At 45.3% G+C, this 16,530-nt stretch overlaps 1 protein-coding gene across 2 annotated transcripts in view; it reads left to right on the top strand.

Annotated features, from left to right (window-relative positions):
- Positions 1-2,623: 2,623 nt before the first annotated feature.
- KDM5A (lysine demethylase 5A) overlaps positions 2,624-16,530 on the top strand; it is a 56,026-nt gene continuing 42,119 nt past the window's right edge. The window contains exons 1-5 of one of the 2 annotated variants that reach the window (XM_056845918.1): positions 2,624-2,814; positions 5,681-5,758; positions 6,668-6,790; positions 7,500-7,670; positions 8,101-8,235. In XM_056845918.1, the coding sequence (XP_056701896.1) occupies positions 2,638-2,814; positions 5,681-5,758; positions 6,668-6,790; positions 7,500-7,670; positions 8,101-8,235 (684 nt within the window). In that variant the 5' untranslated portion in view covers positions 2,624-2,637. The remainder of the gene's footprint in view (positions 2,815-5,680; positions 5,759-6,667; positions 6,791-7,499; positions 7,671-8,100; positions 8,236-16,530) is intronic. The other variant, XM_056845919.1, reaches the window with a different exon arrangement.

Here is a 16,530-nt window from a genome sequence, read left to right as displayed (position 1 = left end):
ACCTGAAGTAACCTGGTGTGTGTCTGTGGGGGAAGATGTAATGTTACCTTGACACAAGTTCCAAGGCTGCCGCTATACACAAGGGTGTGTTGTTTGCAAGGCATGGTTATGACCAGCCCTTCTGTTATGGAGTGTATGCTTAATATTCAAACTATGTGTGAGGCAAAGTTATGGAGCGTGTGCATACTGTTCAAACAGATGTCCGTGTGTTTCGCTTCAGTGGTTTTTGTGAGGCCTGGACATTTAATTGCTGATTCCAATCTGTCCTGTTCCTTTTACTGCCACTTTTTAAAATCCACCCATTGCTCCCCTATCTATAACAGCAGCCAGACCTGAAGAGTAACCCTTCATGTGCTTGTCTTGAAAACCCCTACATGCACATCTCCCCCCCTCCACTCGTGTATTTATTTCTGCACTGCAACGTAAAGGTACAGGAGAAAGCCAGGGCCTTTAAAAATGTATTTCTGTTTGACACGCCTGTTTATTGACAAGGCAATGCAAAGCTTTGAAGATGAGAGACTTAGGCCACTTATGCGTGGGAGGTTTTGCCTTGGATTTGCTGCTCTCTAGATGCACATTTTCCCCATCTGAATTTTCAAAACTGCACGGGGGCTTATTTTTGAGTTTTGAGAATTTGGATGGGGAGAATGGGCATCTAGAGAGCAGCCAATCCAAGGCCAGGGGTCTGCAAACTGCGGCTCCCGAGCCGCATGCGGCTCTTTGGCCCGTTGAGTGCGGCTCTCCGAACTTGGTTTGGAGCCCCTGCTCTTGGGCCTGCTCGCACCGGCAGCCGGGCTGCGGAGCCGGCGCGCCTGAGAGAGAAAGAGAGAGAGTGGGTGAGCTGTCTCTCCCGCCGTGGAGAATGGCCGGGTCCCCCTTTCCCTTGCCCTCAATGGTTGGGAGGCTAAAGCCTCCCCTCCCCTCAAGCCACGCGATTGCTGGGTGGGCAGCTCAGCGATTCCTGCCCCCCCGCCTATCAGCTGTCGGACGGGGCGGGGTTCCTTTGGTAGACCTGGCCTCCGGCTGAGTCCCATTGGGAGGCCATGTCTACCCACTGGCTTTCTTGGCGGTAGACCTGGACTCCGAGGAGGGGAAAAAAGTCCCCCTTCAGAGGCCAGGTCTACCCATTGGCTTCTATGGGCCTCCGGAGGCAGGTCTACTGCCAAGAAAGCCAATGGGTAGACCTGGCCTCCCAATGGGACTCAGCCGGAGGCCAGGTCTACCAATAGGCTTTTATGGCTGTAGACCAGGCCTCCAGACGAGGACTCCGGACGGGGAGGGGGAAATGGCAGGGAGTTACAATTTAATTTTTATCAATAAATAAGATCACTATTAAGTATGATATCAAGTTTTATTCAGTGTACCTATAGTTTAATTTAAACTTAAAACTTTAAAGTTTATTAAACTATATAGGTAGGTACACTGTTTATTAACTTAAGTTTAAGAAATTTGGCTCTCAAAAGAAATCTCAATCGTTGTACTGTTGATATTTGGCTCTTTTGACTAATGAGTTTGCCGACCCCTGTCCAAGGCAAAACTCCCATGCGTAAATGGCCTTACGTTCTCTCAAAGGTTGTAGTTGGACTTTTACTCTGGCTTTTGCCGTAAATAAATGTGTTTGATTTGAACGGCCTCAAGTCATTGCTTTGAAACCCGTCCTGGGGCTCGGACGGGGAGTCCCAACGGTCGTTTTCTGAGGGACTGTGAGGGGTTCAAGGAACTTGTGGCGTGGCGGTTCGGTGGGGAGGGTTGCTTGGTTACGGGGAGTGGGCGGGGTCCGCTGGGAGTTCGGAACGGGGCGAAGAAGCGCTGTTCAAATTGGAAGCGAGCAGAACCCAGGTGTCCGGGGAGGGGGGGAGATACGCTGCGAGACTATGAGGCGTCCTCAGCAGGGCGGGGGAGGAGGAAGGCGGAAGGGGCGGGCTCATTGATTCTCTCTCACATACACACACACGGAGCCCAAGGAAGGGAAACGGGTTGTCGGCACCGGAAGGTCTCTTCATGGAGTAGGTAACAGACATTCCTCCGCCAGCTCAGCTGCTTCCATTGTGGCCGTTGCGACCGTTATGAGTTTTGCCTCGGCTTCTCGACAGGAAGGGGAGGAGGGGGAGAAAAAAAAGGGAGGCGCGGCGCGAGAGCTGACGGCGCGCGAGCGAGCTCCCGCTGGAGAGAAGAGCGCCTTTAACCCGAGGGACGGAGGACGGGACTACTTCGCCCCCTCCCTCCGCCATTTAAATCTCCAGCGGAGGGATATTTTCGCCGAGGCTTCCGCAAGATAAGGGTTTTTTAACCGAGACGCGTCACTTCCGGAGAGTCAAAGAAGGGGAGGAAAAGGAAAGGGGGAGAGGAGGAAAAAAAAAACACAACAAACCTCCGAAGGGGGAAAACAAAAACAAACGGGAGGCCCTTCGGCGGCGGCGACGGGAGCTCCGCGGTCGTTTCTGAGGGGTTGGCCTCGCGCCGGGCCTGCTCCTCGCCGGCCCCCGGCATGCCCCTCCGCCCCCCGGCCCATCCTTGAGCCGCTTTCCCTTCTTCTCCTCCTCCTCCTCCGCCTCTCCCCCGCCCCCCTCCGCCTCCAGCCTAGCCCGGTCCTGAGGAGGCGGCGGCGGCGGCAGGGCCAGCCTCGGCGGCGCCGCCATGTCGGGGGACGACGACGGCCCCGGCGGGTCTCACTACGTGGCAGAGTTCGTGCCTCCGCCCGAGTGCCCGGTCTTCGAGCCCAGCTGGGAGGAGTTCAGCGACCCCCTCGGCTTTATCGGACGCATCCGGCCCTTGGCCGAGAAAACCGGCATCTGCAAGATCAGGCCGCCCAAGGTACCGGCGGCGGCGGCGGAAGAGGGTTCGGGGTGCGCGCGCTTGGTGCCCTTGTGGCTGGGCCTCGGCTTCCCTGGCAAGGCCCGGGCTTCTTATCTTGGGCCACTGATGCACGGGAGGTTTTGTCGCTCTCTAGATGCACGTTTCCCCCCCCCCCGTCCGAATTCCCAGAACTCTGCATGGGGGCTTATTGTTTTGAGAATTTGAATGAGGGGGGGGGGAAAGTGCATCTAAAGAGTGGCAAATCCAAGGCAAAACCTCCCGTGCATCAATGGCCTTGGCTCGCGATGCTTCGCTTGTGAAAGATGGGCGACGTTTAGGGAACAGCCTTCGGAGGACTTCAGCTGCCATCCCCTCTTTGGCCCTTCGCGTCGGGCCGGCTTTGGTCGCTTCTAGACAGGCAGCTTAGCTTCCCCAGCGCCTTCTGCGGGGAAAGGCTCACCTCTGCACCAGCGGAAGCCGGTCCATTCGGAGACTGCTGCTTTTAATTCATCTCCCCTCCCCAATTACCTAGGATTTGAATAATGGCTGATGCAGGAGTGTCTCTTAATGACCGCTTGGTGCTAGTTGGCTTCTGTAAAGAAGCCTTCCTCTTAGGTGCCCTTTCCTTTTGTAGTCTGCATTGCAGGTCTTATATAGGGTAAAACTTATACTCAAGGTAGGAGTGACCTACCTTTAAATTCCTTTAGCCCTCTCCTGAAATAGGTCCTTTCTGGTAGCCATTGCATGGACTCTGGTTAACACACCTGCAGTGAATTTATACCCCCTCTCTTTGTTATCCATGACCAATCTGGACCCTGCCTTTCACCCCCCTTGCTCCCTTTTCCATTTAATAAACCAGCTAAGGTTTGTGCCTCTGGGTGAAAGCCAGGCAGTGGCAGTTTTAGTTGCCTGGTCTCTTTTCAAGCCAGATATGATGTGATCTGTTAAGAGATTCAGTTGTCTCCCTTTCCCATCCACCCACACCTGGAGGTTGGGAAGCAGTAGTGGTAGAGTTGCTGGCCTTTTCCTGGTGAAGCTTCTGTGCTGCTGAAAGTTACAGTTGGAGAAGTTTATCCTAAAGAATAGTTGGCAACCCACATTCTACTGAAAATGCTTCTTCATCCCTCAGTGACATCAAGCAGCCTTTGCACCCTAGTACTAGACTGTGATGAGCTCCAGAATTATAAGAAATTATTTTACAAGGTAAAGTAAGTGGTCTAGCAGTATGACTGTAGAGAAATTTGAAAAGTGTCTGACACAGGAGGAAATGGCTGCTGAAGGATTGCCATTTAGCCCTCATAGACCCATAGAAACACTCAGGTTTAGTTTTAGGTAGAGCCTTGGGCAGGTACACATGAAAATGAACAACAAGGAAGAAACAGTTCTAATAAAAGCTGTAGTTCAGTTAGCATGATCTAAATTTGTTTTAATTTTGACAGTGCTAAATTATTAGTAGGATCATATTATACTGTTAAGAGGATTTTAATGAGGTTAAGACTACCGTAGCAAAATGACATTTGTTAGCTCAGTTAATAAGGTTTATTCTGTTGAACAATGTGCTGAGTTATGTGCTTTGTCTGAAAAGGACAGATGACTTTCCAGTTAGAGTACACTTTTTAAGTACCAAATTAAATTTACCATAGCATAGCACCAATGCGTAACGATTAAAAATGCTTCAGGGAAGAATTAGAATGTGACTAGTCCTGCATTGTTGAGCAAATACTGGCAAAAGCTGCTAATTAAATTCCATAGCTTCTGTGCTTTTTCATTTGCTTTGTAGCTTCTTGGAATATACCTGTCTGGCCCGGCAGCATGTTGCTCTGAGAGCAGATGCCCATTGTAAGACCACATCATGTATGCCTAATTGTCTGTATCCGGTAGTGCCTGAGAAAATCACTCATAGTTCCGCTTAGTTTAAATACCTTGTCACTTCCTAGCAGCTTTAGCCTGTGCATTATGGGCAGGTTGCATGGGAAGATAACCTTATTCCTATAGTCAATGGCAAATAACTTGCTATATTCTTATTATTGGAAGTTTTAAACAGCTTGTCATTCAGTATGAGGTCTTTGTGAAGTACTGCATTGCGAGTGATTTCCCTCTCTCTCGTTTATAGCTGTTCATTTAGCCCAAACAGTACAGAAATGTTCAGTATTTTGCTTAAATGTTCTTCTGTAAGCAATAACAAAGTATCCCTCCCTCCCTCCCTCCCCCCCCCTCCCCCCCTCCCCCCCTCCCCCCCTCCCCCCCCCCGCTTGCCTTGTTGCCCAGACAAGTGATGGCTTTTGTTTCTTTTTAGGCAATTTCTGTTCCACAGGTGACAGATATGTGCAGGCAAGCTAGTAAATATTTTATGGGCTAGTAACTTAGGTGGATCTATTTGCAAGCTCATACAAATGCAGTAAGAAAAATAAACTCGATTTGTTGAATCCAGAATCTCATACTAATCCCAGGTTTCATAGTGGCGTTTTGGTAAAAGTCTGGTTCTGCTTTGTGCCGTGTTAATGGCAGCTGCACTCTTTGTATGACTGTGTTTTTCTCAAGTGATTTTCTATTCCTGCATCACTTTCCTGAGATCTCAGATCAGCATCTATATTTTTATAGCTCACAAGAACGCAGATCTTAGCAAAATCCAAAGAAATTTTCAAATATTCCTGGCCTTTGGATTTTTTTCTTAGCTCTTAAAAGGAACTCAATTGGCTCTTTCCTTCAAAGGTTTTCTATTTCACCTTAAGGTAATTTTAACCTCTAATATTCTCAACTTTTTTTGTGTGTGGCTTAAGTGCAGATGCTACTTAGATATTGAGTATTAAAATATAAAAGAATTAGCCATAGTATGTTGCTTTTAGTTTTTATTTTGAAGCAAACCTTTCATTTTTCTCCTTAGGACTGGCAACCTCCTTTTGCATGTGATGTACAAAGTTTTCGTTTCACCCCACGTGTTCAGCGCCTGAATGAATTGGAGGTGAGCTTTCCAGCTGTTGCCATAAATCTGTATCCAGGCATAAAGCATTAGGTCTGCTTTTTTGGGTTTTGGCTGGGGGTTCTCAAGGAGAGACTTAAGAAGCCTGCAGGCCGTCTCATTTTTCTCAAAATTTGCATTGGTATGATTTGAGTAAAATAACTCCCAAGTATTTAAGAACTGTCATGTTTTATTATCAGAAATCACATCAAGAGCTTTTTATGCTCTACTTGAAATGTCTAATAACCAATTTGAAACATGCTTCCCAGAAATTTGCAGTGATTCAGGTGGAACTTGATTCCAAGTATGCATGGTTGACCTGAGATGAATGCCAGCTCTAATATAGTATAGTGAGACAGAGACCCTGTTTAGATATGAGGTAGTGAATGAAATCAGTTATTCCCATTAAAATATTACTCTGATACTTAAACCTTGATTCATTTTGATCTCTTTATTGTATAGTGGTTTGCTTTGAGAATGCTTTATGAACCAAAAAGGCATATAAATGCAAATTATAAAATGTAAGTTCTAAAAAACTAAAGTATGAAGCATCCATATAAAAATAATATGCATAGTTGTATGTAGATTATTTCCTTCCTAGCCCTGATTCGTAAAGCTGTTTACTGAAATATGCAAGTATTTCGCATGACTCTTGGTTTTTAGCATGGGTACATATTAAAAAGCAAAGTCTTTACTGGAGTAAGGATGTAAAATGTCTGTGTTCAAATTTGCTTTAAGTATTCAGAGACTTTCAGATCTGTCATACCAACAAAAATACTCGGGTTCTGCCTATCGAGCATTAAACTTTTCTAGAACACAAGAGTTGACTGGGAGCATGTTGCTGCTCTTTTTGTTGGATTTTCCTGCCTAACTTGGATGTTTTATGTTTGCCACCTCTTGGTTTGTTAATAGGCAATGACTAGAGTAAAGCTGGACTTCTTAGATCAATTGGCAAAATTCTGGGAACTTCAAGGATCTACACTAAAAATCCCCGTGGTAGAGAGAAAAATCTTGGATCTCTATTCTTTGAGCAAGGTGAGTTGTGATCTGTAGTGGTTTGGGTGGGTAGTGTGCCAGTTCCTTGCAGGAGGAAGTGACTGCTATACATTGTGTAGTAATCTGCTGTCTTAAGTCTCTACTGAGTATCTGCGTAACCTCTCAAGTCTTGACTTCTAGTGCTTCTGACTTCTGGCTGCCCAGCAGTCTGAATGAATTCTTTTCATAAGACTGCTAGTTGTCTCTTTTCCTCCTTTGGATTAATGACATGATTTTGCTGTTTGCTTCACTTTGGGGAGCTGCTGCTTGTCTATTTCTTGGGATCCAGACCCCTTGAATGGATTGAAAGTGTAGGAGGGAAAGATGAAGTTGTCTGTCTTGTTTCTTCTATGTGGCGTAACTAGAGCATCTGGGACTTGGTTTGGGCTGCAGCCTGTATTGCTCAAAACTAACTTGCGTGTGTATGTGTGTGCCATCAAGTCACAGCTGACTTATGGCGATCCCTGCAGGGTTTTCAAGGCAAGAGACATTTGGAGGTGGTTTGCCATTGCCTGCCTCTGCATGGGTTGAGAGGGTTCTGAGAGAACTGTTACTGGCCCAAAGGCACCCAGCAGGCTTCTTGTGAAGGAGTGGGGAATTGAACCTGGTCCTCTAGATGACTAGAGTCCGCCACTCATAACCACTGCACCACGCTGGGTCTCTTGCATGTGTAGCCTTTTAAAAACAACTCTGGTTACTTTTATTTCAGATTGTTGCCAGCAAAGGAGGCTTTGAGGTGGTCTCTAAAGATAAGAAATGGTCCAAAGTGGCTAATCGGCTCGGTTACTTACCTGGCAAGGCGACGGGATCACTACTGAAGTCACATTATGAACGGATCCTGTATCCATATGAACTTTTCCAGTCTGGTGTCAGCCTTATGGTGAGATTCTGCTCCTCCCACAAGAGATTAGTATGAGGAGGTTTATTGCAAAATGCACCTTGCTAACTACTAACTCCGGCTTTTGTGCATTGTCATGGCAATGATTTGCTTATACACTGATGGAACCACATTGACCTTTGGTCCGCTGTTGTGAGTATGCAGATACCTTCATAGGATGGGGACTTCTGTCGAAAGAGAACCAAATGCAAAACGGCCAGGAAGCATTCTTAATTTTTCTTGGCTAGTCAGCAGCAGTTGAGAATCAGTTTTTTTTCAGGATAGAATGATGACTCTCTTCCAGATGACATTTGTAATGTAATGTGTCATTGTCAGTAGCACTTTCCCCCCAGTAGTGATGCTCATTTGCGAAACAGAGACTGTCATCCTTGATCCAACCAACCTGGTGTCCTTCTGTGCTCTGATTCTTTAGGGCATCCAAAAGCCAAACTTGGACCTTAAGGAAAAAGTGGAGGTTGAGGACCTCGGCATTGATGCCCAGTCTCCCCCAAAGCAGGGTACAAGAATGAACGTTGTGCTGAAGAGAACCAGACGTGTCAAGTCCCAGGTACCCAGATCACTTGGCCACTGTAGACAGAGTGCCTTTAGTCACTGCACCAATGCAGCAGCATTGGAAATGCAACAGCCTTTGTCTGGCCGTGGGGGTGCTTGAAACACTCCACAGGAGAGTGGTCCTTTTACAGGAGACCAAATATAGATGAAGAGAAATACGCAAATTGCTTTCAAAGTCAGATAAGTTAGAGAACAGCCGCCTCGGTTCAACCATGAGTTGTCTAGCTGGGCTTAGGCAAGCAGCTGCCTCTCAGCTCTAGCGGCTCCATCTGCTGCAATGGGATCACAAGCTGGCCTGAAGGTTGTTGTAAAGAATACTGAGAGAAAGTGTGTTCTAAGCATTCTAAAGTGCTGTATAAGTGCAAAATATTTAGTAAGTATGAATAGACTGACCGATACCTGTTTTTGCTAATGTGCTATAGGAATTCGGTATGCATGTAGGAATTTAGCTCACATGTAAATGGTAGACAAACTCTTATCCTTGTTGGTGTGGGGGGGGGGGGTAGGAGGCCCATCGTAAGGGTGGCCAGCTTCAGTTGTAAAAGATAGAAAACTGTATAGTGGGGAGGACACTTTAAGCAATGTCTGGTTCCTCTGTTGAAATTCCCAGTCCTTCTGTGTTGTTGTTTTTTTAATCCCTGAGGCATTTTTCTTCAGGGATCACGTGAGAACAGAATCAAGCTCCATGACAGCTCTGTTGCTTACTTAAAAAGGGCTTAAATTTTCCTCATCCTAAAATTGCTAATCTTAATGTTAATTAAATTGGTAATAATGTACAATACATTCAGTCTAAAAGACACCAAGTAGCAAATACAATTGAAGGTATTACTTTGATGAGGAGGAGGGAGGAGGATGATTGATAAGGAAGAAAAATGGCAAGTGTTTAAACTTGGTTTAAAGCTGTGGTTCTTGAGAGTGTTTTGCATTATGTATCGCAGTATCTCCTTGCAGTTTAGACGAAAGCTACAGTTTTTAATTTAATACTAACATTTCTCACTGTTAATGAAAGGTCATTTTTCTTGCAAAGCTGCAAAATGTATAGGTGGTGGAATACATTTATGGAAGGCTAAGTCCTTGGAATAACTTGAGATTTTTGCCTCCTGAAGAGTAAAAGAACAAAGAGCTTCTTGGAAGGGAATATTTTAGATCTTTATACTGACTGTACTGTGCAGCACTAAAAGGCAACATACTGAATCTTCACAGTGCTAATGGCATGAAGATCCTCCATGGCTGAGGTGCTGGTCAGTAACTGATGGGGAACATTGCAAGAGTCTCCAGAAGGGTTCCCAAGTGCCCACTTGTGGTGGCAAAACCTCCCGAAATGCCACTGCCCACTAATTAATTTAGCAAAAGCGGGAGAAAAATGGCAATGACTCTGTGATGAGTCTCTATGGTAACCTTAGAGACTAGGAAGGAAGGTCACAAAACATCGCCAGCCTAGCCTTAGAAGGTGGCGTTCACATGGCCACTTGGAGTTCTTCAGAAGGAGAGAGGAGACAAGCATGCGTTCAGCTCTCTGCTTCCCGGCAGCCAGACTCCAGAGTTCCAGCAGTTGGCTGGGATGCTTGGACACCTCCCCTTCCACTTCTCCTGAGCTGAGCTCTTGACATCCTGGCTGAGCGGTGCGTGCCACCTTCCCCCTAATTCTTGACTGCTTTGAGCCCCTTCCTGAGGGAAAATAAATTGTGTCAAATAAGAAACATGCAGTTTCTCCCCCCCCCTTTCCTCCCACCCAACTTTCTCAATCCTTCTCCTCTCCCTTTGGCCAAGCCAACAGCAGGCTGCCGCTCCTTCAGCAGTCTTTCTCCTCATAGTGTGTGTGAGTGAGGGATTTTGGCAACCAGCTGCAGATGGTTTTCCTTAGGGAGCCATTTGGGAAAGCCTGAGGAGACAATAGCTAGGCAGCCGGACTGAGCAGAAGCTCCGATCATGGAGACTGTTTTAACTTCACTTCTGGTTTCTTCCCTGCTGCCATATCTTACCTTTATTTCAAGTCCCAATTCAGGCTAGGGAACAACCTTGTTTACCTCCTCATCCCTCCCCCACCCCTTCTGACAAACTGGAGGGGGATCGTGAGTGAGCAGGTGTAGTAAATGAGTAGGCTGCTCCTTCCTACTGGCAGCCTCCCAAGACGCTGGGGCTGCTGCTGCGTCTGCCACTGCCCTCAATTTCAAGCTGGCAGCCACCATTCTAAGGAGCAGAGATGAAAATGAAGTATCTGGGGTGAGAGCAAGAGACAAACGCTTGAGGTTGCATCTTGTTCTCTGGCTCTTCAACGCAAGACTGAAAGAAAAGGGAGGCAAAGACCTCCCCAAAGAACTCTTCTATCTTCCCATTTCTTCCTACTCCTTCTTTCCCAGTTTTTCTGGGACACCCCTCCTCCCCACTTCTCCAACTCCACAGACCAAATGACAGTGGAGGCGGTGCAGGGAAAAGATTGGGGGTGCGTTAAGTGTTTTAAAAACTTTATTTAGGATTTTTAAAAATAAAATGGCTAAATAATCAAGTATAGGGAGGAAAATATGAGCCACCTGACAGTAATGCAAATAGCTAGGCAGCAGCAGAGCTTGGGGCTCTCTTCCAGCCCTCTGTTCTGTTGACTGAAAGAGTACCCCCATGCCCTGGCCCAGATTTGCTATGTGCATGTGGATTAAAAGAGGCAGGTAGATTAGCGCTGCCAGTTCCCCCTTTGGGAATGATTGTAAATCCAGCTAGTAGTGTCTGTGTTTAATCAAGTGGCTCAAATGATAAAGGCTGTCTGACTGGTGGTCTGATCACACACACACACCCCGCCAGTGGAACAAGTTCACATTTTTATTTAATATTTCCTTGACCATATTTTGAATCATCCTGTGCTATTACAGGAATTATTGAATGCATATTTATTATTACATAGTACTTAGGCTGCAGTTCATTGCACCCTAACTTGGGAATAAGACCCTCTGAATTCAATGGAATTTACTTTCCAAATAAACTTGCCTAAGATTTGTCTGAAAGATCTTTCCCCCCCTAATGCATTTTATGTATTTGTAATTTAAGAGGGATTATGGGTGATAGATGGGGAAGGTGGCATGGTATAGCCCAATCTCATCAGATCTCAGGAGCTAAGTAGGGTTGGTACTTGGATTAGAGACCACTGAGTAAGGCAATGGCAAAGCACTTCAGCTCCTACCTGCTTTGAAAGCTCCTTACTGGGGTCATAACAAATCAGTTGCCACTTGATAGTATTTACATATAGATGATAGCTACTTAGTATATGTGGTCTTGGCTGCTGAATCCCATTCTTGCACTCTGCCTGTCCACAGTTTGTATAAGGGCGGGACTGTTTTCTAGTGCCTGGCTGAGAGAGGGAAAAATTCTACACATTCTTAGTGTGCACTGTTCAGGGCCCTCACCAGTTGCTGTTGCCACCAACTTTCTGAGCAAAAGGGAAACATAGGTACAAAACCCAAAAGCCATATTATATCCTACCTTTTATTAAGACCAGCCAAAATAACACAAAATACGTACAAGTGAAGCTTTCACGTTCTCTGGAACTTTTCATCAGGTTGGATATTAAAGCGGGGGAGATCCAGGTATAGCCTTCTGCAAACATCCTCTGTAGAGTGCCAGGCAGGTTTGAATAGATAAAATGGTGCTGGGTAAATTTAAGCAGGAGCAGCAAACATTCAAGAGTTAGATCTTGCTTCGTCGGATATGCAAAGTGAACATGTCATATATTTCTACTGTGTAGCTGGTATCAAATTGCAGTTTCAGCCTTCTTGGAAGAAGGTAAAACAGAAGCACCAAATCACTTGACAAATCTTTCCCTCTGAAACTGTAGACCATACAATTCTCTAGGACAAGTGACAGCACAGGAAGTGATGAGTTTTTTTGGGGGGGTGCCCCAGAAGTCATATGACAGGAAGGGGCAGGTTTGGAAAAGTGACCAGGAAGTGACATCCCATTGTGTCGTTACTTGACATCTGACCAGGAAGCGATGCCACATCCTTGATAAAAAACCCCCCCCCCAATCTCCAGGTGTTCTCCCAAGTTGGACCTGGCAACCCTAGCAAGGTGGTGTATGGCACCCTATTCTCTGCTTGAGTAGCCCACAGTGCTCTATCCAGCTGCTATCATGTGGGAAGGTGGCTGTACATCTTCCCAAGGTCACATATGCCTGGGTTTGGTGATGCTTGGCTGCCTGAGTAGGGATGGTCTTAGCGGTGTATCAGGAATCTTGTCTGGATCATGCCCTGAGAGATCAAATTTAATGGAATTCATGTAAGCATTCAAGTAACTTGAACATAAAATAACTTAAACTCAAGTAACCTGATGCAAAATGTGTAGACACTCATAAGTAACATTTCTGGGTTTTTTTTTTCCAGTTAGTCTTGGGAAGTTTTGCAATCACATTTTCTGCATTGGTGAATGTATTTCAATGTTAGAAGCCTGGAATAAAATACTTCTATGTAACAAAGAAAGTGTATCCCACTGGCAATTGTCTGGTTTACATATCCAATTCCAAAACAGCAGCAAAACAAGATGAACCATGAGAATTGCTTTAGAAGACAAATATACCCAGTAATGAAAAGCTAAACAAAGGAAAATAAGTGTACAAGCTGTACCCAGAGTTATTTTTTTCTTGGATTAGAAATATCACTGACAAAATACAGACTATTACATCTTTGCAGTGATAATAGTATGGTTCCCATCCATTTAAAGTCATTTATCCCAGGTTCTGATTGCTACAAACATGTGGGATTCATTACATACTACTCATTATCGTTAAGCTAGTAATGAGGATTTTTCATGCCCATACATACTATTGTATAATTGCAAATGACAATCATGTTTCTCGTCCCATTTGCTAGGAGAGGCAGGACTAATTTTAAAACAGCTTCCTGTCTCAGGGCGAGGAACGCCCACCTACTTCCAGTTCTTTGACAAGCTTATAACGACAGGAAAGGACAGCTCAGGTTAACAAACAATTCATGAACAAATTCAACACCAACTGGGTGAACTAAACTAACTGAATTTTAGAATTCAAAACTCATCCCTGGATTGGATGAACCATAGCCACTGCAGTGTGATAGCTCGTGGCTATCTCATCAATCGAGCAAAAAGCTCTTTCTCCAGCACAACAGATTGTCCACCTAGGAGCTGTCATCGACTCCAGTCAAAACAGGGTCTCGCTTCCCCTGTCCAAGGCCCTGAAGCTTGCCGCAGTAACCAGGTCGGCCCTCAGATCAAATCAGCATCGACTCATGGCCATGACAAGACTGCTTAGTTTAATGATCTCTTGCATCGGCTTGGGTCCCTGGATGCGATTCCACTCCAGGCCCCTTCAGACAGCACTTCAACCCTTTCAACTCTTAACATCACACAAGGTAGACAAACGCATTATCTTACAGCCCAAGGTCCGAACCAGTCTATCTTGGTGGACCAAGACAGCCAACCTAACATCGGGCCAGCTCTATCCACGAGGATCCAATTCAGGTCTTCACAGACTCCAGCCTCGAAGGTTGGGGCGCAACAGCCCCAGGAATGTTCGCCCAAGGATCATGGACTCCTTCGGAAGCCAAGCTTCACATCAATCTGCTCGAGTTGAAAGCAATAGGACTAGCACTACTCAAGTTCCAGCACATACTACGGAATCATCACGTACTAATTTGAACAGACAACGTGGCCTCCAAGGCCTACATCAACAGGCAAGGAGGGTCCAGATCAAAAGCCTTGAGTCAGGAGGCCAACATCATCCTGACATGGGTGGAAAGACACCTACTCTCCTTGAAGGCGGAACACATAAGAGGCATTCACAACCTAGAGGCGGATTGGCTGAGATGACAATCGATCCAAGAAGGGGAATGGTCACTCAATCCACTGACATTTTGAGCACTGACGCACCGATTCGGCGTTCCGGAGGTGGATCTCTTCGCTTCGGCGCAGAACTGCCAAGTACCTTGCTTCTTCTCCAGATTCTACCACCAGAGAGCCGAGCAAGTGGACGCCCTTTGCCCATTGGCCCCAGGGCCTTCTGTACGCCTTCCCTCCTCTACCGACCCTTCCGAAGGTCATCCGCTTCAGGGCCTTGGACAGGGGAAGCGAGACCCTGTTTTGACTGGAGTCGATGACAGCTCCTAGGTGGACAATCTGTTGTGCTGGAGAAAGAGAGCTTTTTGCTTGATTGATGAGATAGCCATGAGCTATCACACTGCAGTGACTACGGTTCATCCAATCTAGGGATGAGTTTTGAATTCTAAAATTCAGTTAGTTTAGTTCACCTAGTTGGTGTTGAATTTGTTCGTGAATTGTTTGTTAACCTGAGCTGTCCTTTCCTGTCGTTATAAGCTTGTCAAAGAACTGGAAGTAGGTGGGCGTTCCTTGCCCCGAGACAGGAAGCTGTTTTAAAATTAGTCCTGCCTCTCCTAGCAAATGGGACGAGAAACACCCAACGCTGCAAGATGACCTTCTTCAGAGTAGAAAGGACCTTCTTGGTAAGTAAACAATGTACCTTTTTCATGCCCATACATACTATTGTATAATTGCAAATGACAATCAGTTCTTTCCATCAGGAGTGCTATCAAAGGGTCCAATTTTGGCTTTAAATCTGTTTGTGAAAACAAAGCCATCAATGAAACAATCCCTTTTGAAGTTACAATTCCTGATTTGAATCTTCAGTAAATTGTGTTTCCAGGTAAGAGATTAACATACCCTTCAGTGAGAGCTAAACCTTCATGTAAAGCTGTGATGTGAGGGTGATCTGGCTGTGACATCTGTCCCTCCCCCTCCAATTGATTGACAGGGTTGATTCGGCTGAGCTTGCCGGCTAAGCTGGTGTCCCTTACCTCCCTCACCGCTTCACGTGCGCCACCTCCTGAAACTGCGCTAAGCAAGGGGAAAAGGGATATACAAAAATCTAATGAAAATTTTGAAAAAGAAGTCAGAAGATTCAAAAATGGTAATAGCAACTTAAGACTTTGGTTGCTATGTCAAAATTGCATTATCAGACAACTGCATTTCTAATCTAATTAAAATAGCCTTGGATGCAGTTGATGTATCTCTTCCCTTTTTTAAGCTATTCATAAAGGTTAGTACTTTCACTACAGGCGATATTTGTCTGTTAAAGCAATTCTCATGGTTCAACTTGTTATGCTGCTGTTTTGGAATTGGATATGTAAATTAGGGGGCTGATTCCCATTGGCACACTTTTGTGGAGTGGAGTAGGGTTTTCCCCAGACTCTTTCATGCCCTAACAAAAGTATTATTTTCTTTTCAGCTTTCTTGCTCTAGTTCTGGTGTGGTCTTGAAGCATTACACATTTCTTTTCTTTTGCAGTATGTTTTATATAAAAAGTATATAAAAGAGAAATCATGAGAGTAGCTCTTTTCACAGATAAAATCCATGTTGGTCTCTTAGATCTGTATGACCGTTGAACTCCTGTTTTGAAAATACTGGGAGCTGCCCATAAAGCAGTGTGTATTCTAACACTTCTATACAACATTCCTAGGAAAAAATGTACAAAGCAACAATCATCAAAATCTTATTAAAATGGGGACTGCAAAAAAGGACAGTTTCTGCAGTAGAGATCTTGTTTGGTGCCTGCTGACAAAGTAAATCTTAAATATATGTATAGGCTTTGAATACTTTTGGGGTTTTGATAGAACTATATGTTTAAACAAGGCATGGCTCAGCCACACCCAAGTACTTAAAAATCCAGTGGAAATTAGTGAGGTTTAAATGAACTTAATTTTGGATGGATTATGTCCTAAGATTTCAGTCACACATTATATTAGTGAAATTAGCTTTGGGGGGACAGCAGTTGGGAAATAGCCTCCATACTTTAAAATCCATTCCAGGATTTTATAAACTCTCAGAGCATTGATCAGGTTAATCTCTGCTTTTCCTTTGACCATCAACATTTCATGCCCTCATCCGACTGTTATTTTTGTGCTGTTTCCCCTTTGGTGAATTTGCCTAGTCATATTTGTCTGTATACCTTGGCAGCTCCCCAAACACACACCTTTTCTGTGATTAGCCCTGATGTGCTATTGTGATTAGCAAGGAGGCCTGGCACTGTACCGTAAGGAGACATGATAAGCTGAAACCAGGGACTGCAAATTGTGATCGGCTTTGGGAGCCAGGTCAGGTCTGTGGTTGCAACCAGCCCGGCCCTTATTGGACTCTGGGAAGGACCAGTGTGACATTTGTCATGAAGTTTTGAGTTTTTGGAGCTAATCCAGAGAAGTGAGCAGTTTTTCTAATCTATGGTGTTCTGAAGCTTGACATGGCTGCAAGGAGAAGCCTTTGC

Source organism: Euleptes europaea, chromosome 3, assembly GCF_029931775.1.
Source record: "Euleptes europaea isolate rEulEur1 chromosome 3, rEulEur1.hap1, whole genome shotgun sequence".
NCBI lineage: Eukaryota > Metazoa > Chordata > Lepidosauria > Squamata > Sphaerodactylidae > Euleptes > Euleptes europaea.
The sequence above is the reverse complement of the archived record's forward strand: the minus strand, read 5'-3'. Positions and strand labels throughout refer to the sequence as shown.